General features: G+C 38.0%; 2 protein-coding genes and 1 pseudogene across 2 annotated transcripts; 2 read left to right on the forward strand and 1 right to left on the reverse strand.

The window, feature by feature from the left end:
• The first annotated feature begins 1,156 nt into the window (after nt 1-1,156).
• On the forward strand, nt 1,157-2,789 carry LOC117984461 (retinol dehydrogenase 14 pseudogene; annotated as a pseudogene).
• A 4,575-nt stretch (nt 2,790-7,364) lies between these two features.
• LOC117984462 (uncharacterized) lies at nt 7,365-8,880 on the reverse strand. Its single transcript, XM_034971077.2, has 2 exons — nt 8,873-8,880; nt 7,365-8,310 (listed from the first exon to the last, which is right to left on the reverse strand). The coding sequence occupies exons 1-2, from the start codon at nt 8,878-8,880 to the stop codon at nt 7,365-7,367; spliced, it is 954 nt and encodes a 317-aa protein (XP_034826968.2).
• Nucleotides 8,881-13,231: 4,351 nt separating this feature from the next.
• On the forward strand, nt 13,232-22,782 carry LOC117984463 (carotenoid isomerooxygenase-like). Its single transcript, XM_069500251.1, is given in 14 exon segments — nt 13,232-13,289; nt 13,913-14,064; nt 14,322-14,402; nt 14,404-14,453; nt 15,924-15,951; nt 15,953-16,032; nt 16,572-16,666; nt 16,788-16,868; nt 17,241-17,321; nt 17,966-18,090; nt 18,763-18,936; nt 19,284-19,440; nt 19,771-19,904; nt 22,606-22,782. Coding segments are annotated over 14 exon segments (1,473 nt in total).
• The last annotated feature ends 3,016 nt before the right edge of the window (nt 22,783-25,798 follow it).

A 25,798-nucleotide genomic window follows, 5' to 3' on the forward strand; every position in this document is an offset into this window, starting at 1 on the left:
AAAATGCTGCCTTTTCTGAATACCGTAACTTTCTTATTTACCAATCCATACCTTCTTCTTTTTCTCTATAATATAAAAAATCACTAAATGTGTTGCTCATCGCAAATCTCGAGAACAACTTTTTTTTTATAATATTCCTTGAAGTAGGTACAAGGATGGTTCTTACGGAGAGAAAATTTAAAAAATTTGAATCGACTGTTAGGCGGAACGAAGTTCGCCGGGTCAGCTAGTATAGAATAAAATGACTTATGAAACTATACTATACTTATGGAATTTCTCCTTACTGAACCTTATGTAAAAACATTAATATGTTTGTATGTCTGTTCGTAACCTATGCGTTCGCGTATCGTTCACCCGATTGAATTGAAACATGGTTGGAACTTTGTGCAGTTTTTGTCGGTACTTGTGTGAATATATGATTTTAATTAAAAAAAACTTAGAATACAGAACCAGACCTAAACCAAATGAGTAGGGGGTAATCTCCTGAACAATGATACGATTTTGCAAATTCTTTCACTGATATATTGCTAGTATCGGCTTGCGTATCTAATTAGCTAGAAAAGTAATTTCCACTAGTCAGTATTCGTAGCTTCATTGTTAAGATCCAGTATGAACCAAAGAAGGACAAACAGATGTATTTAGCAGACCTATAAAATTCAAAAGTACTTGTAAAAGTTTGTATGAATAAATAATATTTCAATTCTATTCCTTAATCAGATGTTCGATTGCGGTAGAATGACCGCTACAATATCACGATCGCAATCACCTCTGATTGGTTGACGCTCGCTCACTATTGGCTACAATGCATTGTTGCTACAAAAATCGCACACATTCAGCCAATCACAATAATTTATTTATTCTAATAATGATTGACGCAGGTTTTACGATATCGACCTACCGATTATATTAATGATGTAAAAAAATTATCACGTTCGGTCAAGGGTCAATTTTTGGTATAAAATTAACGAACATTTGTGCAATACATATGTCTAATGCCCAAGATATTAGTTCGTAAAATATAACCAGTTATAAGTATCCACGTTGCTCAACGCAGCGAAACGCAGCTATTTACTTACCTACATCAACAAGTTTCCTTGTTTAGCTAATTATATAACTATACATTTTCCTGAGTCATTAGAACGGTCGCTTCGCTAGCACTATGCCCGTGTACTTCTATGGTCTACTGGCTATAATTTTATTTGTCGTAATTCTAAGATTATATTTAAAATCAAGTGTGAGAAAATGTAATTGCAAAACCTTTTTGGTTGGTAAAGTAGTGATAGTGACAGGTGCAAACAGTGGAATCGGATACCACACTGCGTTTAAACTAGCGCAGAAAGGTGCTAGAGTAATTCTTGCGTGCCGAAATGAATTTCGAGCAAGTGCAGCAGTGGACAAAATCAAAAATGGAACTGGAAATACCCAAGTTATCTTCAAAAAACTCGATTTAACGTCTTTGCAATCCATTCGTGATTTCGCTGATGATGTTCTGAAGACCGAAACACGTCTCGATATCCTTGTGAACAACGCTGAAGCGTGCGCCCTCGAAAACAAGTACACTAATGACGGAATCTTAGAGGGCATGCAAGTTAATCACTTCGGACCGTTCCTACTTTCTCAACTTTTAATCCCAATTCTGAAGAAATCTCGGCCCAGTAGAATTGTTAATGTCAGCTCATTAATCTATTTGATGGGATTTGTGAATTTAAAAACGATAAACGAAAAGAGATTGAATAGAATAATTTTGTATGCTGATAGTAAATTGTGCAATTTGGTGATACAACAAGAATTTGCAAGGCGTCTCGAGGAAGTGGACGTTATGGTAAACAATGCACATCCCGGAATTATTATGACAAACATTTTGGGAACATCGCACCCGTTGTTCGAAGCTTTCTTCAAAATTCTATGCTGGATGACTCCTAGGACAGCAGAAGACGGTGCAGAGACGGTTGTTCATTTAGCTGTATCAGAAGAATGCGGGAAAGTTACGGGAAAGTTCTTTATTGATTGTAAAGAGACATACCTTTTACCGAAAGGGAAGGACCCAGTACTCGCTAAAAAACTTTGGGAATTATCGGAAGATGTGGTGAAGGATTATCTATACTAATCAAATACTAATTTACTACTACTATTACTAATTATAAAGAGGTTATGTCGTTAAGTTTGTTTGTAGGGGGTAATCTCTGGAACTACTGAACCGATTTTAAAAATTCTTTCACCAGTAGAAAGCTACATTATTCCTGAGTGACATAGGCTATACGGGATCTTTAAAAACCCCAATCCACTCGGCCGCAGCCGCGGGGAACAGCTAGTATTTCATAAATCATAACGTTTAACTAAGTTGTTTGCAAGAAAAACGTAATTATAATGCGTAAAAATAACTTCTCACGCGCCATTTTAACTTTAAACAAGAGTGAATAGGCACCTTTTAGGCAAACGCGTCCCATCTTAGGCCACATCATCACTTCCCATCAGGTGTGATCGTGGTCAAGCGTATACCTATAATAAATAAATAAATAAAATGTATGCGGGTTTCTGATAAGAAAGCTCAGAGACACTCAGCGGGCGATGAAGAGAGCTATGCTTGGAGTTTCTCTACGTAATCAGATCAGCCCCCCAATTGTGTAAGAATAACCATTTCATGGCTATCGCAATCGTCAAGAATTCTGGCCTTTGATTGGCTGTGAAAAAATATAAACAGCGAATCAACCAATCAAAGGGCAGAATTTCTTGACGATTGCGATAGCCATGAAATGGTTATTCTTACACAATTGGGGGGCAGAAATGAGGAGATCAATGGCAATGGGCAGGGCACATAGTTCGTAAAACCGATAGACGTTGGGGTCCCAAGGTGCTGGAATGGCGCCTATAATGAATAAAAAAAAAATGTGTCACGATTTTAGTCCTTATTTTAACGGTGTACCCGTACTTTTACGTAATCCACTGAAACAGGTCGAATCTGTATGCAACATGCAGCATGCGAAATGCACCACTCGCCCTCCCACTGCTAACCATGCAGGAAAACTGCAAAAAAAACAATCGTGCATTGTAAGGTCTACATCTCCTGAGGATGCTCCGGTGTCGGGGCGAAACGTGCGTCGAGTGTGTTTTGGGATTTGTGTGGTGCTGCGTGGTGGTGGTGCGGGTGCGTATTGCTTGCCTGGTAGCTGCTTTTTCCTGCATGGTTAGCAGTGGGAGGGCGGGCGGTGCATTTTGCATGCTGCATGTTGCATCATACAGATTCGACCTGTTTCAGCGGATTATAGCAAAATTAAGCTTTTGGTTCATTGCGTAAGATGATGACGTCATTTTGTACGGACTATTATATCTAGTTATAGTTTGCTTCTCACTGTGTTCTTAGCATATACTTACTAATTTTGTATCTACCTGTGAAACCAATTATTAGCTAGGCAAGTAGGTATAAGTTACTTCATTTTAAGACTTTATAGTTTAATTAAACCGTTGGTTTTCCAAGTAAATTATTTTATTTTGTAATAATTTAACTTTCAATTTGCTCCTTTTTAGGGTTTCGTACCTCAAAAGGAAAAAACGGAACACTTATGATAGAATGAATAGTCTGTATGTCTGTTTGTCAAGAAACTTACAGGGTACATCTCGTTGATCTAGAATCATGGAATTTGGCAGGAAGGTAGGTCTTATAGCAGACATTCGGGGAAAAATCTGAAAATCATGAAAAAAAATAGAATTCTGTTCATGAACAAATAATTAGTATTTTCAACTTTCAAAGCAAGATTCTTAATATACTTATCAAATGGGGTAACAGATTATGAAAGGGCTTTACCTGTATCCTGTACCTACCTATCCTATATTCTTTGGATTTTGGACGATGCGACGGTTATTTGACATGAATTTTTAAGTAATCAACATTTCTAAATCTCCACGGCGTAGGAGTGCAGTATTTTTCATAACATGGTTTCGGAACCCTTATATTTGGTGTTCTGACAAGCACTTAACCAGTTATTTGTGTGGACTTGACCTAAAATATTCGCAATTAGCGATAATATTATCGTTAATCGTCCTTTTTAATAAAAGGGTTCCGTACGTCGAAAGGAAAAAGGAACCCTTATAGGATCACTTCGTTATCTGTCTGTCTGTACGTCCGTCCGTCTGTCGTGTCTGTCAAGAAAATCTGTAGGGTACTTCCCGTAGTTCCCGTTGACATCATGACAATCATGAAATTTGGCAGGTAGGTAGGTCTTATAGGATACGGAAAATATCTGAAAACCGTAGATTTTATTTTATTTTATTTATTAAATTAACTAACGGCTACTTACACGTAAGTACATTTAAAAAAAAACTGAATTCTGAAAATATTACTTACTAAGTGCAGTTCGCCAATTATAAGTTAATACAACATTTACAAACATATGTGACAAAATAAAAAACAAACATCATAAAATTAAAGATAATACTTCCTACTCAAGACTTCCAATATGCAAAGATCTTTTCCCGAACTTATATAAGAGATCAGAATTAATGTCAATGACAGAGCTGTGGTGGTTAAGAGGTTTACATAATCTAGAGACAGGAGAATTGGCGCCAAGGACAGTTCTACACAACGGTGGACAAAGTGGTGTAATGGGTTTACGTGGATAATGGACAGGAACCTTAAATTTGAACCTGCTCAATAGTTGAGGACAGTCGATCTTAGCATTAAAAATTTTATACAAGAATTGCAGATCTAAAAGTTCCCTACGTTTTTCTAACGAATACATTTGGAAATAAGACAATCTTTCTTTATATGCAAAATTTCTACTACCTTTTCCAACACTAGTAGCTAGGTGCCAAAGGAATCTTTTTTGGATGCGTTCAAGTCTCAAAATATGTGTTGCATAGTGAGGTCTCCAGACCACTGAACCATATTCCACGATACTCCTGACTAAGTTATTGTAGAGAAGCTTTTTTGTGCGAATATTTTTAAATACTTTAGCATTTCTAATAACAAAACCAAGCATCCTCGACGCTCGTTTAGTAATATATTCAATATGTGGGACAAATGTCAACTTTTGGTCATATACTACTCCCAAATCTCTTATAGTCTCCAATTCGTCTAATTTATGCCCGTCTATGTGGTAGTCAAAGTTAACAGATTTTAATTTCCTTGTATATTTGATATAAAAGCATTTCTTTTTATTTAACATCATTTTATTGTCACAGCACCACATAATCAACGCATCAAGGTCTTTTTGTAAAAGCATGCAGTCATCAGCAGCATTAATCTTTCTGGTAAATTTCAAATCATCAGCATACAGAAATGGAGATGAATATTGAAAGCAATTAGAGATGTCATTGATAAACACATTGAATAATATAGGACCAATGTGTGAACCCTGGGGTACACCGGAAGAAATCTTACAAACTTTGGATTGGTATCCATTAACGACTACGAAGAATGTGCGATCTTGTAAATAAGATTTTAGCCAATCAAGGAAATTTCCAGTAAAACCATATGCCTTTAATTTTGAAACAAGAATCTCATGTGGGACACTGTCAAACGCCTTACTGAAATCCGTGTATATAACGTCAATTTGACTATTGTTGTCAATTGCATTGACGAGAGTTTCAGTAAAAGTTACTAGGTTTGTGCTAGTGGATCTGGAACTAATAAATCCATGCTGGTTGATAGTAAGAAAATGTTTGAGGTGGTTTTGTATGAGAGGGCAAACCCATGCATTCAAATATTTTAGCAAAAGTGGAAAGAATTGAAATAGGCCTATAATTTTGGACTAGGGTATCTTTTCTGATTTATAAATGGGACGACCTTTGCTGACTTCCATGCTTTTGGAAATATACCAGTGGTTAACGATTTGTTAAAAATAGTACACAGTGGCGTAGCCAAAGCTGAAGCACACGATGCTATGACATAGGCGGTATGCATCAGGACCAGCACCTTTCCACGATCTACGCTTTTTAGGGATTTTAACACGTTTTTCGAATGATATTGTAGGTATTGTTATTGAAAGGCCATAATTGTGTATATGTTGTAAGCCTATGGTGGATTCATTTCCTATTGAGTTTATTACAGTTAGCGTTAAACGATTGCAAAAATTGTTCGGCAAATAAGTTGCATATAGTAGTGCCATCAGCTGTTTCAGTTTCCCCATTACTCATATTAGCCGGATATTTCCTTTGCCACCCTTCTTACCTTTTATAAATGTCCAGAATAGTTTAGGATTATTAATGATACCATGTTCACTGTCTTTAACATATTGATTATACTTAATTGTCGCAAGACGAGAAGCCCTATCACTAACTAATTTAAGAGAAATTTCGTCCATAGGATTTTTGTAAAGTTTATAACGCCATCTCAAAGCATTCTTCTCATTTAGAGTTCTTCTTAGATACGGTCAAACCAAGGAGGAATTTTTTTGTTTACCCTTAGTAGTAAGTGGACAAGCTTTGAATAGCTTCATGTAAAATATCATAAAACACGTCTAGCATAGAATCAACGTCATTAGATCCATGAAATATATTTTCCCAATCCTGACCTTGCAAGTATTTACAAATAGCATCATAATCAGCTTATAAAAATTTGGCATAAGGATATTGTATATTATAGGGGAGTTTAATATTTCTGTAATAAACAAGACAACTTCCAAAGGTGGATGCAAAAGGTCAATGACACTAAGAGGATTACATGGTGTGAGAACTTCACAGGCAATGTTTGTAAGCACTAAATCCAATATTCGGTTCGATTTATTAGGAATATTGTTAGCTTGGCGAGTTATATAGGTTTAAAAAGTCAACTAAATGTGTTCCTATTCCAGATATTACATAGCTATCATATTATCATTAAGTAAAGCCCAATTTATATAACTCATATTAAAATCTCCGATTATACAAGTACGAAAGTTTTGCTCGAACACAGAGTTGCATTTATCTAAGTATTGATCAAGCATGCTCTGACTTACTGGAGGAGGTAGGTAGATGGCGCATAGAGCTATTGCTTTGGATATTTATGATTTTTACTAGCACAATCATCGACAATTACCCACACATCTTCGCAATCACTTTCCCAGTTATACATACGTTTAGACACATATTTATTTTTAATAGCTATCAAAACTCCTCCACCATCTTTCTTGTTGTGATAATTTGTAATCTTACGGTCTCTTCTATACACTACATACCTGTTATCAAATAATTCATGTGTAGAGATGTTATCGTTCAGCCAAGTTTCTACAAGTATTACAATATCATAGTTATTACAACAAATTTGAGTATAAAAATTGTGAGTTTTAGTACGCAAGCCACGGACATTTGGTAGTAAACTTTTAACTTCGCGTATTTTATAAAATTAACAACCATTACATGCAATGTTATAGATATTAAATTCTTTACAATTAAATAATTTTGTCTAAAGAGCAAGTATCCTTAATCCAAATATATGCTGATTCCTCATCCTTGCGTACAAATATGCGGCCGCCTCTAACCCAAGCGAATTTGTATTTCATCTGTTTAGCCTTAATTCTCACAGCAGCGTGTAGAGCTTTATTAGCAGGGGAGAGGTGCTCAGTGACATATATTTGCGATTTAAATCCATGAATTCCAATCAGGTTGCTGTTTAATTTGTCATTCGGGTTGGCCTTATTGTATTTTATAACGGCAGCTAACATTTCATCACGCAACCTTGGAGTGACCAATTCCACTATAATCGAACGTGGGCGATTTGTATCACGTTGTAATTTGGCAACTCTGGTGCAGGTCAGTATTTGCTCCTTACTGACGTTACAATTTATGACCTTTCCGATCTCGGTGACGACATTAACTAAATTCTCGTGCTTCTTTTCTGGTACACATTGTATTTCTATGTTTTTGGCTCGAGAATGTTGTTCTAATTGGATAAGTCTAATATTAAGCTCAGAAACTGTTGATTTTAAATTGTCATTTTCAATTTTGAGTGCGTGCATAGTTTCTTGGGTAGTTTTATGTTCCATGAGTACTTCCTCGAATTGTTCATTCATGTGTTCCATTGACTTTATTATCTCTACCATTTCGTTCTGCATTGGTTTAAATTTGTCATTCAATGCATTAACGAGAGTGTTATTCAGCTTTGACAACATATCATCAAACTTAGCTTGCATAGTGCTCCGGACGATGTCACTAATATCTTCCCTTGTAAGAGGCATGCTGCGCTGAATCTCCGCGGGTGACTTTGTCGCTTGTCTCTTATTGCCTCTGGGCGTGGATACGTTGCAAATAGGTGTATTATCATCTATGCCTTTCCATGGTAAAGAGCTTACACAAGTGGGGCATTTCCAGGATGCACATCTTTCTGAGTGTAAGAATCTGCATATATTTCAGCGTAGATAGAGTAATAAAGGTAGATTGAAGTACTGTGTAACCGCGTATGAGATAGCGATAGGACGACGTAACGATGAATTACACGACAATTATTACCTACCATTGTTTAGTAGTCAATATTTGTATTAACCGATCAACAGTATTTGTATTAAACGTTTTTATGTGAAAACAAGTAAAGAACTAATGAGAAATACAATTACGCCACGAATTCTCAAAGTTTGTTTCGCAACTAAAGTTGCATGCCTTGTATGTAAGTTGTATGTATTCTTGAAAAAACCCAGTTACACGATAAGGGACAAAAAATAGGTTAGCTGCGTCTCTGTTTATCACATTAGTAACTTTATCTGTGCTCTCTTTTAGTGTGAATGAGAAAGCAAACGTTCCGGTATCTACCTTTATTACTCTATCTACGCTGAAAACCGTCAATTTATGGTTACATCACAAAAAAATGTTCGTGTAAAAATAAATACGTACCTAGTATTTTTAACTTTCAAAGCAATATTACTAAGTAGTATACCAAGTGGGGTATCATATGAAAGGGCTTTACCTGTACATTCTAAAACAGATTTTTATTTATTTTTATGCATAACAGTTTTTGATTTATCGTGCAAAATGTCGAAAAAAATACCGGAGTACGGAACCCTTGGCGGGTTTTTTAGGACAATGCACAATTTGAGTTCATAACAACAAACGAGCTCGTAGCTTACTTAGTTGAATACGAGCAGGTATTCGCAGCGGTTGTATATGTCCCTTCTTACTGGTTTATGTTTCTGAAGCCCTCCGACATCACTGTTCTGAAACCAACTACGCAGAATTTTGTAAGTGTAATCTATTATTCTTTATTATACTCAAAAGGTAAACAAATCGCAGTTACTCCTCGGAGAAGGCCCGCGACAGGTTGAGATGGCAATCGGGGTATAAGGAGGGGGGGGACGCCCCGCACACCCCCACGTCACCTGCGCTCGCTCGCACCGGATTAAGAGCTTATTCCACCTTCCTAAATCCTACGCCCTAAATGGTATAGTTACCTATAACCATACCATTTAGGACGTAGGATTTAGGAAGGTGGAATATGCTCTTTAGCGCGGGTGCCTCATACCCCGATTGCCATATCTGCCGTCCTAAAGCTAAAGTGTCGTTAACTACCACAACCAAGTTTCGAGATATGATCAAAAAAGCGCGAATTTATAAAGAAATGATGCCATTTGATAACTAATAAACGTAAACAAAACTTGAAACTATGAAAATGTAGAGCAAATAGAGCACTTTTGAATAGCTGTATTTTTAAGTTTCTAGAGTAAATAATAATTAAAGCAGGACAGTTTTGGCTTTTTAGTCTAGCATTTTTTCTAACAACGTCTTGTATTTACATAACTTAAATGTCGTTAGATTACCCTTTAAGACGTTTAAGGCTTGGATTGCATTTACTTTTTTTATCTTTTTTACGAAACTTAAAAAAATTGTATAATTACTAAAGTAAAATGACTCTAAAAGACTTTAACGACATTGTAGGTTAGGTTATGATCCTTAAAACTATCAATAACATAACACTTAAAATGCGGCTTTTGTAATTTAAACACATTTTAGTCTAGTAGAATAGAAATGGTTTGTATACAGTAGCGTTTTTTTGGGGAGAATTGCTAAACTAAAATGTGGTTTATTGCAAATGATCGAACCGTAGCGACGTTTTAGGTTAGCATTGTTTATAAACATTTGAGGTTTTCCAATGAAAGTAACGGTAACTACAACAATTGAAAGAGGAACAGTCCGAAAGTAGTCTCTTAATTTGTTAAAACTTATAGTAATAATCATAGAAATCTGTAATTTGGCATGGGTATAAATATTAATCACGCCGACAAAGTGGTGAAATAAAATTGTGATAAATATTATTTTTAGGGTGGCTCTCCTTCATGTAAAGTGGGGGTGATTTTTTTTTTCTTGTCTACCCCATAGTGTGAGATATCGTTGAATAGGTCTTTTAAAAATACTGTGGGTGTGGGAACATCATTTTTCAATTTCTAGATCCGTTGTAAAATATGATGTTTTAATTAAAGTGCTAATTTTTATTAGAGTCAAGTGTCTACCCCCATTATCAGCCATATGGTTGTATAAAGGAACGTGAAAAAATTCACAGCAGTAGTATATAAGTATAATCAATTTTAAAGGAAAACTATCATGGCTAAGTAGGGTTCACAGGTTAAGGAGTTGTATCTGTTTTTCGAGGTTAATTATTGTACGTAGATTTTACGAGTAGCATATTAATGTATATTATAGTTTTATTGTATCTATTGTATCTATTGTATTGTGTTGGATCGTAATCCTAATAATATTTTTTCCAACTTCCCCTGTGAAGCTGGATTTTATGACTCTCTCTTCAGTTACCATCGTCCTTTGTGGGCCCGTTTGTAGAAGTGAACCGTGAAAAACCATGGATTTGAAAATATCCTCAGTATTCATAAATAAAATAAAAGCACTATCTTAGGTGAGCTGTAATAATTGTGACATTACAAAATCCATAAAATCATACAATTTTCCTTTTTTCTTCATAGCAAGTCCTCTTAGTCCGTTATGTCTTCTTGTTTTCTTCCCACTACGCTATCATTCCAGAGTACAGTGAGAGGTTTGAACTCATTGGCTATTTTGCCTATTGGTGCAAACGTTTGATTGAATGCCACAAGGCGTTTACAGAAAGCTCTCGCAGGCGCACTAGTCAAAGTTAGAAGCTTTTGAAATGTGGGTATACAGAAGAATGTTGAGAATCTCTTGGGTACAGTGTATCAAAAATGCAACTGTACTACAAAGGCTAAGTGAAGATCTTGAAATCCTGAAGACCATAAAAGTGCGGAAGTTGGAGTACTTCAGCCACATTATGAGAAATAGCAAATACGACCGCCTTCAGCTCATTATTTGGGGGAAAATAGCCGGCAGTCTTACCACCAGGCCGTAGAAGAACATCCGTGGCTAAAGAATTTACGCCAATGGTACGGGAAGAGTACCCGATCTCTTTTCCGAGCAGCAGTGTCCAAGGTGCAGATAGCTCTAATGATTGCCAACCTCCGATAGGAAACGGCATTGCAAGAAGAAGAAAGTCACAACCTCGCGAGATGCGGGAATAGTTAGAGACATTAAAGTTATGTATTGCGGGATAGAGTTATTTTAGGATAGGAAACAATATTTTTTTGCAAAATATCACTAAACTGTAACGCGTTTATGTGTCATTAAAGACATTTTAGTCTAGCATTTTCGTTTAAAGTCATTTAAGTTATGGAATAGCGCACCATAATTTTGGAGAAAAACTTAATTTAAAAATAAGTAAAGTGACTTTAAAGACATTTTAGTTAAGGAATTTAAGAAAAAAACCTGCTTTGAGACATTTTAGTCTGGCAAATGTCAGTTAAATGCGTTTAAGTGTTGTTATCATATGAACAGGTAGTTATTTAACGACGTTCTTCATATTGCTATTTCAAAAACTACAGCAGCTAGGAAAATACCGGTTAGATTGGTCGATAGAAAAAAAAATTCTAAGTAAGATAGCGTTAAAAAGTCAAATTTGGCCAAATGTTGGTTAACGACGTTTTAGCTTGAGGACGGCAGATATCGACCTGTCGCGTACTTATACTTCAGAACGAAATCTCTGCATTGATAAGGTTATGCAAATTAGATTGCATCGATAAGGTTACCTATGCAAATTATGATAAAAAATTATCAACAATAAAATTTTAAGCATATATTATCATCATCCTTGTGCAGTGGCGAGCGTTGTTGACAAGTGGAAAAAATATAAAAAAAACCGACTTCCAAAACCTACACCTAGTTTCTACACGTGTAGGTATGTATGTTGAAGTCGGGCGAGCTACACGCTTTGATTTCTAGTTTCTTTTATGCTGGGTTCCCAAGATACTAGGTGCTAGAACAGCGACATCGCAGCGGAAAGCGCAGCGTTGGCAGACTCCCCACTAGGTGGGCACTGGAAAGGCAGCATCAAGCGGGTCGCAGGGATCTGTTCAAGCGGCACAAGACCGTGGGTGTGGTTTTCCCTACAAGAGACCTATGGTCACATTTATCGGTTGATGATTATGATGAATATTATCTATATAGTCGGTCAAGTGCGAGTCGAACTCGCATACGTAGGGTACCGTACCTACTAGAGTAAAAGAAATAACACTTTGTAGGTAATCATTATTTTTTTCATGGCGGCCAATTTAAAATTTTATTTTTATTGTTTGTATAGCGGCAATGGAAATTCACATTCTGTGAAAATTTCAACTCTCTATTATCTATTTTGGTTCACGACAGACAGACAGACGGATGGACGGACGGACAGTGGAGGCTTAGTAATAGTGACCCGTTGGATTCCTTCGGGTACGGACCCTAACGAAAGTAAAAACTGACTAACTGACATAGCAAGTACAACAAACAAACAAAGTGGTTAGGACGTCCGCCTTCTAATCGGAGATTGGGGATTCGATCCCGGGCACGCACCTCTAACTTTTCGGAGTTATGGTGCGTTTTAATTAATTAATTAAATATCACTTGCTTTAACGGTGAAGGAAAACATCGTGAGGAAACCTGCATGCCTGAGAGGTTCCCATAATGTCTCAAAGGAGGTGTGTGAAGTCTACCAATCCGCACATGGCCAGCGTGGTTAGACTATGGCCAAAACCTTTCTCACATCTGAGAGGAGACCCGACCGAGCCGGTGATGGGTTGATCATGATGAATGACATAGCAGTACAACAGCTTCAAACCGCTCGCGAGCTGCTGGCAGACCGGGCAAACCGGTGCGGATCTGCTACTATAGAAATTTGACGAACTTTTTTAATGACAGGACTCAGGACATAAGATTGGGAAAGCTATTAAGGACGTGTCAAAATGTCCAAGTGTGAGAACTCCACCCTGAATATGATATGCAGCCCTGGTTGAGAAGCTGCGAAGTGGAAGTCAAGAAACCTATCACCGGAAAAAATTACAGGTTTTTTTTAAATAGGGTAGTACTTTAAACAAGTGAAAATAAATTCAAATTAAAGGTTTCAAGAAAACTGAATTTGAGATACAATACTGAAATATATTAAGTGGGCGAAAAATTGAGGGCGTTTATACAAATATTGAAAACGGTGATATGAAATACAATTTGAGTCACTCTTTTCTATGTTGAGAACGATCAGTTTCAAATTATTAAGCGAAAATAAATTATATTGTAATACCGTTTTATAGAATACGGTACTTAATATTCTAATTTTTGCATGTATTTCATTTCCAATAGAAGAAAATTACATTAAAACTCAAACGATATGTTTTAAATACACCAGGATTCACAAAAATAACTGAAACAAGGTTATGGGATGACTAACTGGGGTATAGATACAGTTAACAGCACATCAAGCTTCACATTTGCTATGCGAAAACCATCGCTATGTTACGGGCAACTTGATTAAACTAGCTTAACTAAATACTTACCTTAAAAATCGCTAAGTTAAACTAAGTTAGGAATATCACCCAATAGGTCAATTAGGTGAAGTTGAAAGATCGGTCCAGCGGTTGAGTTGTATAAAGGTGACACACAGACGTATAATATTAAAACTTATATTTTTTAGGTACAATTCCACAATGGTTGCAAGGCACTTTAATTAGAAATGGACCAGGCTCGATCAAGTGTGGCTCCGAGGAGTTCATGCATTTATTTGACGGACCAGCACTTTTACACAGGTTTGAAAAAATAATTTTTGTTAGGATATTAAGTATTTCAACACTTTTAGCTGGTTATTTTTAGGTTTTACTGGCCTTTCTGGCCCGTCACAAAAAATAAAGACCTGTGGAAAATATGCCTCCAATATCCAGTTTAGCTCTGATGTGATTAGGATGGAACATTTTCATCACACGGTATTGTGTGGCCGAGGGGAACACGTGGACATAATATCACATAATATCTCCTACGTAATAACAAATGAATTAAGGTTATGAATTGAATAAATTATTACAGGTTTGCTTTGAAAAAACGGTCAAGCGACGTACCAGTGCCGCTTCTTAAGCACGGATACCCTCAAAAAGAACAGGAAAGCACAACGCATCGTCGTTTCTTGAATTTGGTACGAGATCTGTACCGGACCCGTGTCATACTATTTTTGACAGGTTAGTCTTCTATATCTATATCCTTTAAAAGGAGAAATTATTGACTAACAAACAATATTATTATTATTGGGCACACCCAGGATTCTACTTGCTCTAGAACTTGAAAGTTGCCAATAAGTTTTCTGTATAAAGAAGGCTGCGAATCTGCAAATAACGTGCAAAATGCACTTTGCAACTGGTCTGTGTCTCGCAGATCCTGACAGGCCATGGATGCTTCAACAAGCGCCTGCAGGACATGTGCCTCGTGGAGAGTGGTGGTGCTTGTGCGGACTGGCGGAGGAAGACCTCCACCACGTTTGTGGGCAGTGTGCGCTGTACGACGACCTCCGGTGCGCCCTGCTGGACGGGATTGTTCGCGAGGAGGAGGGTCCGGTTTACTACCAGGACCTCGTTGCTTCGGCGGAAAACTTCGGCAAGCTACGGGAGTTCGCGCACACATGGCACAAGAGGCGGAACAGCTCGGACCGTGATCGTGGACTAGTGGGTGTGTGAGGAAGGATCCGGACCGCGGGGCACGCGGGGATCTGCGTGATGTGCACGTCTGCCCCAGAAAGGGAGAAAGACACAATTAGGGACAAGGACAGGAAAGAAAGAATTTGTAGGGATGTCAAAGAGGCGCCCCGGAAAGAGCCACCGAGCAAGTACCGAACGGGTGCCCTCCCGCGTTTCGGCCCATATAACCGCGAGGTTGGTGGGCCATGGGAGTGGTGGGTTGGTCTCTGTCTGTAGGAGACAAGAATTTTTGGGTACTACTCCTACCTAATCTACATATTGAAATTCTAAAATTCTTTCTTGGTGGAGGTCTACTAGAACTAGCAGGAAATATCGTACATAAAAATGATGAAATCGACAAAACGTCACATATAGGTATGAGTGACAGAGACAATGCTCATACGAAGCGAAATCCCTTTTCTAAAGGTCGATGTGCAATATTTCTGCCGGATACTGTTCTGAGGCACTCTCTTTGTCAGTTTTATAATGGTGCGCTTACCTGAGTGACGTAAATATACAATACAGGTCGCGATGGCAATCGGGGTAATGAGGCGGGGGGACGCCCTGGACACCCACACGTCACCCGCATTCGCCCGCACCGAGGTTAGCAGGGGGGCTGTGTATGGTATTCTGTGGTATGGTGCTGTGTTCAATGGCCCGTGTAAGCGTACCGTAACAGGTTCAGTCAGTTAACGTAATTAACCAGAGTGGACCGACATAGCTCAACGAATTAGCCAGCTAAAGTGGCAGTCTATCGGCAGAACCGATAGCCGCTGGGCAGACGTGGTTCCGGAGTGGAGACCGCGTATCAGCAAGCGCAGTATGGGACGACCTCCAACCCGCTGGACGGATGATGTAAGAAGCGGGAATTGGTGGATGAGGAAGGCAGAGGATCGTGTGTGGTGGCGTGCTCTTGGAAGACCTATGCCCAGCAGTGGACACAAACAGGCTGATTGATAACGTAGTTGCTTGTTGCAGAATAGCGTCAGTCTTCACCCCTACAATGCCTTTCGGATAATGCTGGAGTTTCAGTGTTCCCATTCGGCGATGAGGTTTACGCGTTGACCGAAGTGACCAATGTTTACAAGTAAGATTACTTTGCAAGCACGCCAGCCCCAAGAGGCAATGGAACCTTTTGCCCTTGGTTTCGGGTTCCGTAGTCAATAGGGAACCTTATAGTGTTGCCATACATAGCTTAGAGACTCTTAGTAGTTTCCAAAAACCAATAGAGGTTGGCGTTCCAAAACCGATTGGCGACTTCGTTAGCAAACAAGCGCAGCGTTTAATTAGTCCGTTAGTAGTATTAATAAACGATATTATTATTATTATTATTGCAAAAAATATTATTGGCTAGCTGATGCCCGCGACTTCGTCCGCGTGGATTTAGGTTTTAAAAATCCCGTGGGAACTCTTTGATTTTCCGGGTAAAAGTAACCTATGTCTCTCCAGGTTATTATCCCTACCCTTGCAAAAAAATCACGTCAATCGTTAGACCGTTGAGACGTGATTGAAGGACAAACCAACAAACAAACACACTTTCGCATTTGTAATAAGGGTACCTACTGATTTATTGCAAAAATGTGGTGTATCAGTTTTTGAAATTCACGTTTGAAATCTCTGTTTCAGAATAGATCCGGAGACTTTGGAATCGCTAGAAAAGGAAAATCTGTTCGATGCATTGATCGTGTGCCATACAGCGCATCCTCATGTGCTGCCAAACGGTGAGGATATACAGACAGACGGACGAACGTACAGACGGACGGACGGACGAATGAACGTAAAAAATATAGCACGTCCGTCCATTAATTACTTCATAATATCTCATACTAAGTAATTTTTCAGGGGATGTTTACAACGTTGGTATAAACATTGTCAGAGGAATGATGAAGCATGTCATCGTAAAGTTCCCGTACAACGAAAAAGGTATGAAAATTAATATTAGTACCTACAGTTATGTGCGTTTTAAGTAATTAAATATCACTTGCTTTAACGGTGAAGGAAAACATCGTGAGGAAACCTGCACGCTAGAGAGTTCTCCATAATGTTTTCAAAGGTGTGTGAAGTCTACCAATCCGCACATGGCCAGCGTGGTAGACTATGGCCAAACCCCTTCTCTCTGAGAGGCGACCCGTGCTCTGTAGAGAGCCGGGGATGGGTTGATCATGATGATGATGACCTACAGTATTCATACGAGTATATCACACCCCTGAAATCCGATCAGCAGAAAATTATTGGAGATCAAAAAAGACTGAATATTTTTTTGTCTAATACTTAATTTGATTTTTATTATTTTAGGAGGGATGTTCAAAATGGCAGAAATCGTTAATACAATAGAGCCCAGATGGCGTCTCAATCCATCTTACATGCACTCTTTCGGTAAGTACCTATACCAATTCAATCCATCATCCTGCATATCGTCATACATAGGCCGCCTCCAAATTCGAATGTTGGCTTCAATGACATTCTAAATTGGTTGGCTTTTAGCAATCGTATTATGACTAGCTTATGGCCGCAACTTCGTCTGCGCGGACTACACTTTAAAACCCTTATTTTATACAGTTTAAATTTTCAAAAATCCTTTCTTAGCGGATGCTTACGTCATATTAGCTACCTGTAAGCCCAGCCACAGAATATATAACAGGTTGTACCTATTTACCTACTAACGTAGCTCAGCCCGATCCGTCCAGTAGTTTGAGCTGTGCGTTGATTGATCAGTCATTCAGGCAGTCATCTTTCGTTTTATATAGGTACTAGCAACTCGCCCCGGCTTCGCACGGGTAGCTTACCTATTAACATTTTTGCAGGAATCTCTAATTAAAAAAAAAAAAGCCTATGTCACTCAGTAATAATGTATACTTCTACTAGTGGAAGATATTTGTAAATCAGTTCGGTAATTCTAGAGATTACTTCCTACAAACAAACTTATAAACTTTACCTCTTTATAATACTAGTTCCTATGGAGTACGTAAACTAAACAAACGAAGTAAAAGTAGATCTACATATTTTTTTTGTTGTTGCAGGTGTGACTGAAAATTATTTTGTATTAATAGAGCAACCAATGTCCATATCGCTGTTAACTATACTGAAGAATCACTTCTTCAAAAATTCATTCTCCAATTGTTTGAACTGGTATCCTGAACATGAGGTACTTGTATGACTTTAAACGGTCGGTAATTAATCGACCTTCCTTTACAATTTTTAGCCATTAAATTATTTTCGAAATTAGTAGCTACGAGCTTGTAAAAATAATAACTATTTCAACGACAATAATAAAAAAATCAAAGGTACTTACCTACAGTCGAATTGAGAACCGTGTTTTTGGTCAGATATTTAAATTAATTGCGATATATAAAAACCAGCCAAGTGCGAGTCAGACTCGCGCACCGAGGGTTCCGTACTAAAGTCGTATTTTTTCGACATTTTGCACGATTTATCAAAATTATAAGGCATAAAATAAATAAAAATATGTTTTAGAATGTACAGGTAAAGCCCTTTCATATGATACCCCACTTGATATGATTATCTTACTTTGAAAATTGAAAACACTAATTATTAGTTCATGACCACAATTTTTTTTGTAACCACAAAGTCAAGTTTTTAGATTTTTCCCCATATGTCTGCAATAAGACCTACCTACCTGGCAAATTTCATGAAGCCCGCTTAAAGGCCACCATAATCAAAAACAAACGTTCCCCCCAGTGTTGGGGACAATGTACGCAGCTAAACTTTCAGCTTTTATAAAATAATGAATGTCTGGCTCATGCTGGCTCTTAGTCCAATACACACTGTTACATACTAAATAGGCACTTACTTCCAGACTCAAATCGTTCTTGTGGATCGCAACACCGGCGAAGAAACTCGATATCGCACTGAGACGTTCTTCTTCTTGCACACAATCAACACTTTCGAGAAAGACAGCAACCTGATAGTTGACGTGGTGTCCTACAAAGATGCTAAGATGATCGATGCTATGTATGTGGAGGCCATAAAGGTAGACTCCAATAAATAAAATATACCTTACTATATTGCGCGAGGTAGAGATGGCAATCGGGGTAAGGTTTTTTGACAATCCCGTAGGACTCCGATTGATCTTCCGAGGAAAGTTGGGTGATCAGAAGCCACGGTTATCTACTGCTCATGCGGCCTGTATACAAGCGGCTCTGTACCAAATTTCATCAAAATCAGTTAAACAGTTGGGCCGTGAAAAGCTAGCAGACAGACAGACACAGTTTCGCATTTATAATTTTATAAGAATGGATTTCACTCAAAAATGCGCTGCCTTGATTGAACATTAACATGTATGATAAATAGAATTTTGTGATGATTGAAATATTGTAGGATTTACACAACAACCCTGACTATGGGCAGTGGTGTCAAAGTCGCCCCAAACGCATCACGATCCCGCTGGACGCCCCTCGCGACACCAGGGTGGAGATCAAACTGATAGCAGAAGTTGGTCTTGAAGTACCCAGAATACACTATGATCTTCATAATGGTATGGCTTTTACACACTAGCTATGCCCGACTAAACAAATTTCAAACCCCAATTTTACCTAGGTATTAATAGTTTTTTTTTTAATAGAGATTGCAAGCAAACGAGCAGGCGGGTCACCTGATGTTAAGTGATTACCGCCGCCCATGAACATTTGGAGCACCAGAGAACTGCCGATGCGTTGCCGGCCTTTTAGGAATTTGTTGGTTCGTCCCCTTGAATGTTGAATAGAGGTTGAATTTTCAAAAATCCTTTCTTAGCGGACGTCTACAGTGCGACATGCCTATCTTGGCGCGTGACGAAAATCGGAACTAAGCCTTTGTTCTCCAACAGCGCCCTACCTGTCAATGTTAGCTGTGCTAGTGACGTCTAGCCCCAAGGGGGGCAGAATGAGGATAAGGGACAAGGATGAAACAAAAACTTTTGTAGGAAGTCAAGAAGGCGCGCCGGGAAAATGCCAAGAGCAAGTACCTAGTGGAGGGTTGTCCCAGCCCCCCTGTCATTGTCATTCAAGTACCAAGAGAGCATTGTCGCCATATTGTCGCACTTTACGTCATAATAGCTGCTATCTGCATGCCCTGCCCATCCCGATGCCTGTGCGTCCGAGCGCCTATGTCACTTGGAATGAAGTAATGATTTATGATTCCTGGATACCTCATACATCCAAATATGTTCAAACTTTTAGAAGTTTTTCACTGATTCGGACCATTATTTAACGAAAGTATTAATATTCAAAAATACTTTTCAATTATTATCAAGTTTTTCCCATTTTCAGTTCGTGTCAAAGTGCTCCAAGCGATGTATTAATCTGCCCCATCGCGCGTCAGTGGGGCAGAATGATACAAATCCAATTTTTTACTTAAAACGTTATTTAACTTTTTTATTCCCTAATCTTTAATTATAATTATAATATTTATAAAATTTGCTGTTCAAAACAAAACAAAAAATATATTAAGTAAATGATATTTCAGAAGTGAAATGTCATTATGAATTTTTGTGCATTTTAAGGGCTTATTCTACCTTCCTACATCCTACGTCCTAAATGGTATAGTTACCATCAAACTAGCTAACTTTGCCATTCAACGATACTTTTCCCAAAAAGCAATTTATATATAATCAAAATATTAAAACCTAGGTCAAGATAGCCTTAAATAATTATAGTCATGGTATTTTTCACATATTTTTTAAGAGTTACATTTGGATGAAAAATCGATGTGGGGACTGTTGGCTACAAGTCCGGATTACTTTGCCCGCCATCAAAATCGAACAAATTTTGGTTTAAATATTAATTTATCAAAAAAAATGCATAGCGAATTGGCTTATAAATTGCTTTTTGGGCAAAGTATCATTGAATGGCAAAGTTGGCTAGTTTGACGGTAACTATACCATTTAGGACATAGGATAAGGAATTATACCTCCTAATATTTTAAACATACTTAGGTACCAAAACGGTTATAATGACAGTAAGTTTCAAGAGCAGTCATTCAGTTGTTTGCTGCAACTTTGAATTTTTTATTCGTGCAATTACGCCATTTTGCACGCCAGCTCATTAATTATGTACAATTTTGTATTTTTCAGGACGTCCATATAAATATTTTTATGGAATTGGATCAGAGGTACATTCCAAATATGCTGGCTCAGTAAGTAGTTTTTCAAATCAGTAGGTTTTTATTCTGATATAAGTAATAATGATAAAAATCTACCGTTTCAACCCTCTAGTCTGTGCCCGCGACTTCGTCCGCGTGGACTATACAAATTTCTAACTCTTAGGTATTTACATTCAGAGGTTGAATTTTTTTCCACTTTCTATTTAGCACTTTTTCTATCATCTATTAATTTTTAGATTATCAAAATAGACGCAAACACAGGAGAAGTCAAAACATGGCGCGAGTATGACGTATTCCCAGGTGAACCTATGTTTGTCTCTCACCCCGACGCAAAGGTATGAAAAATTACACAATACACAATACTACTAAGTATATACAGCTGATGATGCCCGCCACTACGTCCACGTGGTTTTTAGGTTTTTTAAACCCGTGAAAACTCTTTCTTTCAGGGATAAAAATTAACGTCTACCGGATATAAGCTATCTTTGTATCAAATAGATGAAGGAAGAAAGGAAGGAAGGATTGAAAATGGCATCTTCCACATAGATTTACGTAAAAACGTAAATAAAATGAACTCTTTATACTTCGGGGATAAAAAGTATCTTATGTCCGTCCCCGGAATGCAAGCTATCTGTGTATCAAATATTTGTCAAAATTGGCTAAACAAGGATGAACGGATGGGCCGTGCAAAGCTAGCAGGCAGACAGACAGACAGACAGAGATAATATTATGATGCCATGTAGAAATCGATAAGAAGTATGAGTTTAATGGAAACTGCCATCCCCTTCCAAGCTAGCCGCTTCCATCTTAGACTGCATCATCACTTACCACTGAGATCGTAGTAAACAATCACTCGAGTGAACCGTCTACTAGAAAATAATAGAATAGTACACTTTACAAGTACGTTAGAATCGTCAAATGCATCTACCACTGGTTCGGAATGCCTTGCCTACCGAGAAGAACCAGCAGGAAACTCGGCGTTTGTTTTAAGGGTTCCGTACCTCAAAAGGAAAAACGGAACCCTTATAGGATCACTTTGTTGTCTGTCTGTCTGTCTGTCTGTCTGTCTGTCGGTCTGCCTGTCTGTCTGTCTGTCCGTCTGTCTGTCATGACATTTGGCAGGTAGGTAGATCTTATAGCTGACATTTGGGGAAAAATCTGAAAACCGTGAATTTTGGGTTAGATCACACAAAAAAAAATTAAATTGTGGTCATGAACCTAATAATTAGTATTTTCAACTTTCGAAGTGAGTGATTATATCAAGTGGGGTATCATATGAAAGATCTTCACCTTTACATTCTAAAACAGATTTTTATTTATTTTTATGCATCATAGTTTTTGAATTATCGTGCAAAATGTCGAAAAAAATACGACTGTAGTACGGAACCCTCATTGCGCGAGCCTGACTCGCACTTGGCCGGTTTTTTTTTTTCAAAGATTCGATTTACAAGTAGGTGATATCACCTTTATATTAGGTACAGTGCTCGATCCCTCCTGTCCGAAGAAAGGCTTATTGATAAAATATAAAAACATTTAGTATTAACTATTATTACCTATTTAGGAGGAAGATGACGGCGTTTTGCTGAGCGCCCTGCTGTGGGGTAAGGATGACCGTGCAATAACACTTCTAGTGTTAAACGCTAAGGATTTGAAGGAAATCGCCCGAACAACCTTCAAGACGCCTTCACCAGCGCCCAACGGTTTCCACGGCTGGTACTGGCCCGATCAGTGCATATAAAGCTAAATGTTGTATAAAAGCAGGCGTTACTTTGCGGACGTCCGCCCGCCCTCCCACTGCTAACCATGGGAGGGCGGGCGGTGCATTTCGCATGCTGCATGTTGCATCATGCAGATTCGAACTGTTTCAGCGGATTACAGCAAATTGAGCTTTTGGTTCATTGTATATAAAGCTACAGTTCACGTCAACCTAATGCGTTCAGAGTGTGCCAACCAATGTTTAAAAGGAGCTTGCAAATCACGCCTTAATATTGTGTGCCTTGACCTACTTATTTATTAAATAAAAAAGTAGCATATAAATTATTGTTTGTTTTCGGTCTGAAGTTTTTGGGCCGATATATATATGTATGTTCTAAGTTCTAGCACGCATTTGAGTTCGACCAGTCGTTTGTGTGGACTTGACCTTAATTAGCAAAAGCGATAATATCAAAATGTTATCGTTAATCGTTATTTTATTTAGGGACTAGCTTATGCCCGCGACTTCGTTCGCGTGGACTAAGTACACGAATTTCAAACCCCTGTTTTACCAGTTTAGGGATTGAATTTCCAAAAATCCTTTCTTAGCGGATGTCTACTTCATAATGCCAAATTTCAGCCCGATCCGTCCAGTAGTAGTCCAGTTTGAGCTGTGCGTTGATAGATCAGTCAGTCAGTCAGCTTTTCCTTTTGTTATAACATTATTTATATAGATAACTAGATGATGTCCTCGACTTTGTCCGCGTGGATTTAGTTTTTTTTTAAATCCCGTGGGAACTCTTCGGTTTTCCGTGATAAAAAGTAGTCTATGTCCTTCCACGGGATGCTAGCTATCTTTGCACCAAATTTTGTCAAAATGGGTTGAACGGATGGGCCGTGAAAGACTAGCAGACACACAGAGAGATAGACAGACAGACACACTTTCCCATTTATAATATTAAGTATGGATGTTATAATTTCGAGATCGTGACGACAAAGCTTACTTAGTTGGGTTCAGGTAGGTTTTCACAACGGTTGTACCAGTCAGTTCATCATTTATGGTTTTGACAGTGCTTCAGAGAACTTTGTAAGTAGGTATTTTTCTTTTAAAACATACTTACCAGTGGTTCAGAATGACGTTCCTACCGAGATTATATTAAACTAGCTTTATGCTCGCGACTTCGTCATCGTGGACTACAAAAATTATATAATTTTTTTCTAAACTGAATAGTTTGCTCGAGAGACACTTCCAAAGTGTCTCTAAAACTTACAAAAGGCTGCCATGAAAATTTAAAGTCGTTTTTACATTGATCCCGATATAATTCTTTGACGATAGCATTTGTAAGAATTCTCTACCTAGTCTCTTTGTTTTCTAATTTTTTCTTGATTTTATAATTTTTTCTGTAATTTTTATGTACCAATGGATAGCTAACAATACGTAGATATTTTTAAAATAATCTGCAGGATAAGTGCCATAATAATTTTTACAGAAAATTGCAAGTTATTCAAAGAATTAAATTTAAAAATCGAAAACTAACAGTTTTTGAGCTGTAATTTTAAAATGCTTGAAGATTTTTCTTCTTTTATAACTGTTTATTATTAACAAGAATATGCACTAGCAAGAAAGAAAAAAAATCTGATGAAATATATTGTTTATTTTTTTTACTAATTTTTAAAGTTTGACGACCTCCCTGGCGCAGTGGTGAGCGCTGTGGTCTTAATAGTGGGAGGTCCCGGGTTCGATTCCTGGCAGGGGTTTGGAATTTTATAATTTCTAAATTTCTGGTCTGGTCTGGTGGGAGGCTTCGGCCGTGGCTAGTTACCACCCTGCCGGCAAAGCCGTGCCGCCAAGCGATTTAGCGTTCCGGTACGATGCCGTGTAGAAACCAAAGGGGTATGGGTTTAATAAAAACTGCCAGACCCCTTCCAGGTTAGCCCGCTATCATCTTAGACTGCATCATCACTTACCACCAGGTGAGATTGCAGTCAAGGGCTAACTTGTATCTGAATAAAAAAAAAAAAAAAAGTGGCAAACACCCCTTTACCTAGAAAAAAATAAAAAAATGAATAACTCGAAAGCGATACACTTTTGCATGTGCACTTTAGGGGTCGTTTGATAGCTAATGTCCTGTACTATAACCCCTTATGGGGATCGTGTCTTATTTTCCTGTAACCCTGTATATCTGAATTTTGTGATATATACATATATAATATTATATTTGATACTCACGCCATCAAGAATCAAGATAAGTCTAATGACGTCTCATTTATCAAAATCGGTTGAGCTGTTGATACATACCTACATACACAGGTCAAACACATAACCCTCCTTTTGGACTTCGCCGCAGTCGGGTAAAATGTGACAGAATTATTTATTTACAGTACATAAGGTTGTATAAAGTTAATAAGTAGGAGTCAGAATGTCGGAGTGTGAAAAGCTGCGGCCTGAATATGATATGCAGCCGTGGCTGAGGAGCTGCGAAGTGGAAATCAAGAAACCTATCACCGGGAAAATAACAGGTTTGCCTTTTTATTTTGTTTCCTCTTCTTTCTTTCTTTCTCCTCTCTGAGCTGGTTTCCGCACTTAAACGTTCCCGTCTGTTGTGCGTGATTGTTTGCTCTTTGTATCGTGTTTTTTTTTTTTAAATTTTAATTTTTTTATTCAAATACAAGTTAGCCCTTGACTGCAATCTCACCTGGTGGTAAGTGATGATGCAATCTAAGATGATAGCGGGCTAACCTGGAAGGCCTGTTTGCCTTAGTTTTAATTCGAGAACAACAAATAATAAAGTACATACTTTCATACTACTTACTTAATATTATAAATGCGAATTGTGTCTGTCTGCTAGCTTTTCACGGCCCATCCGTTCAAATGTTTTTGACGAAATTTGGTACATTCCGGGAAAGGACATAGGCTACTTTTTATCTCGGAAAATCAAAAAGTTAAATCCATGCAGATGAAGTCGCCAGCATCATCTAGTAGTTTATATTATGGAGAAGCAGTAAGTAGTGTAACATTAAGGTAAATAAATCTAAAGTAATTTCGTTAGAAACGCGATTTT

The sequence above is a fragment of the Maniola hyperantus genome, chromosome 8, assembly GCF_902806685.2.
Source record: "Maniola hyperantus chromosome 8, iAphHyp1.2, whole genome shotgun sequence".
NCBI classification, from domain to species: domain Eukaryota; kingdom Metazoa; phylum Arthropoda; class Insecta; order Lepidoptera; family Nymphalidae; genus Maniola; species Maniola hyperantus.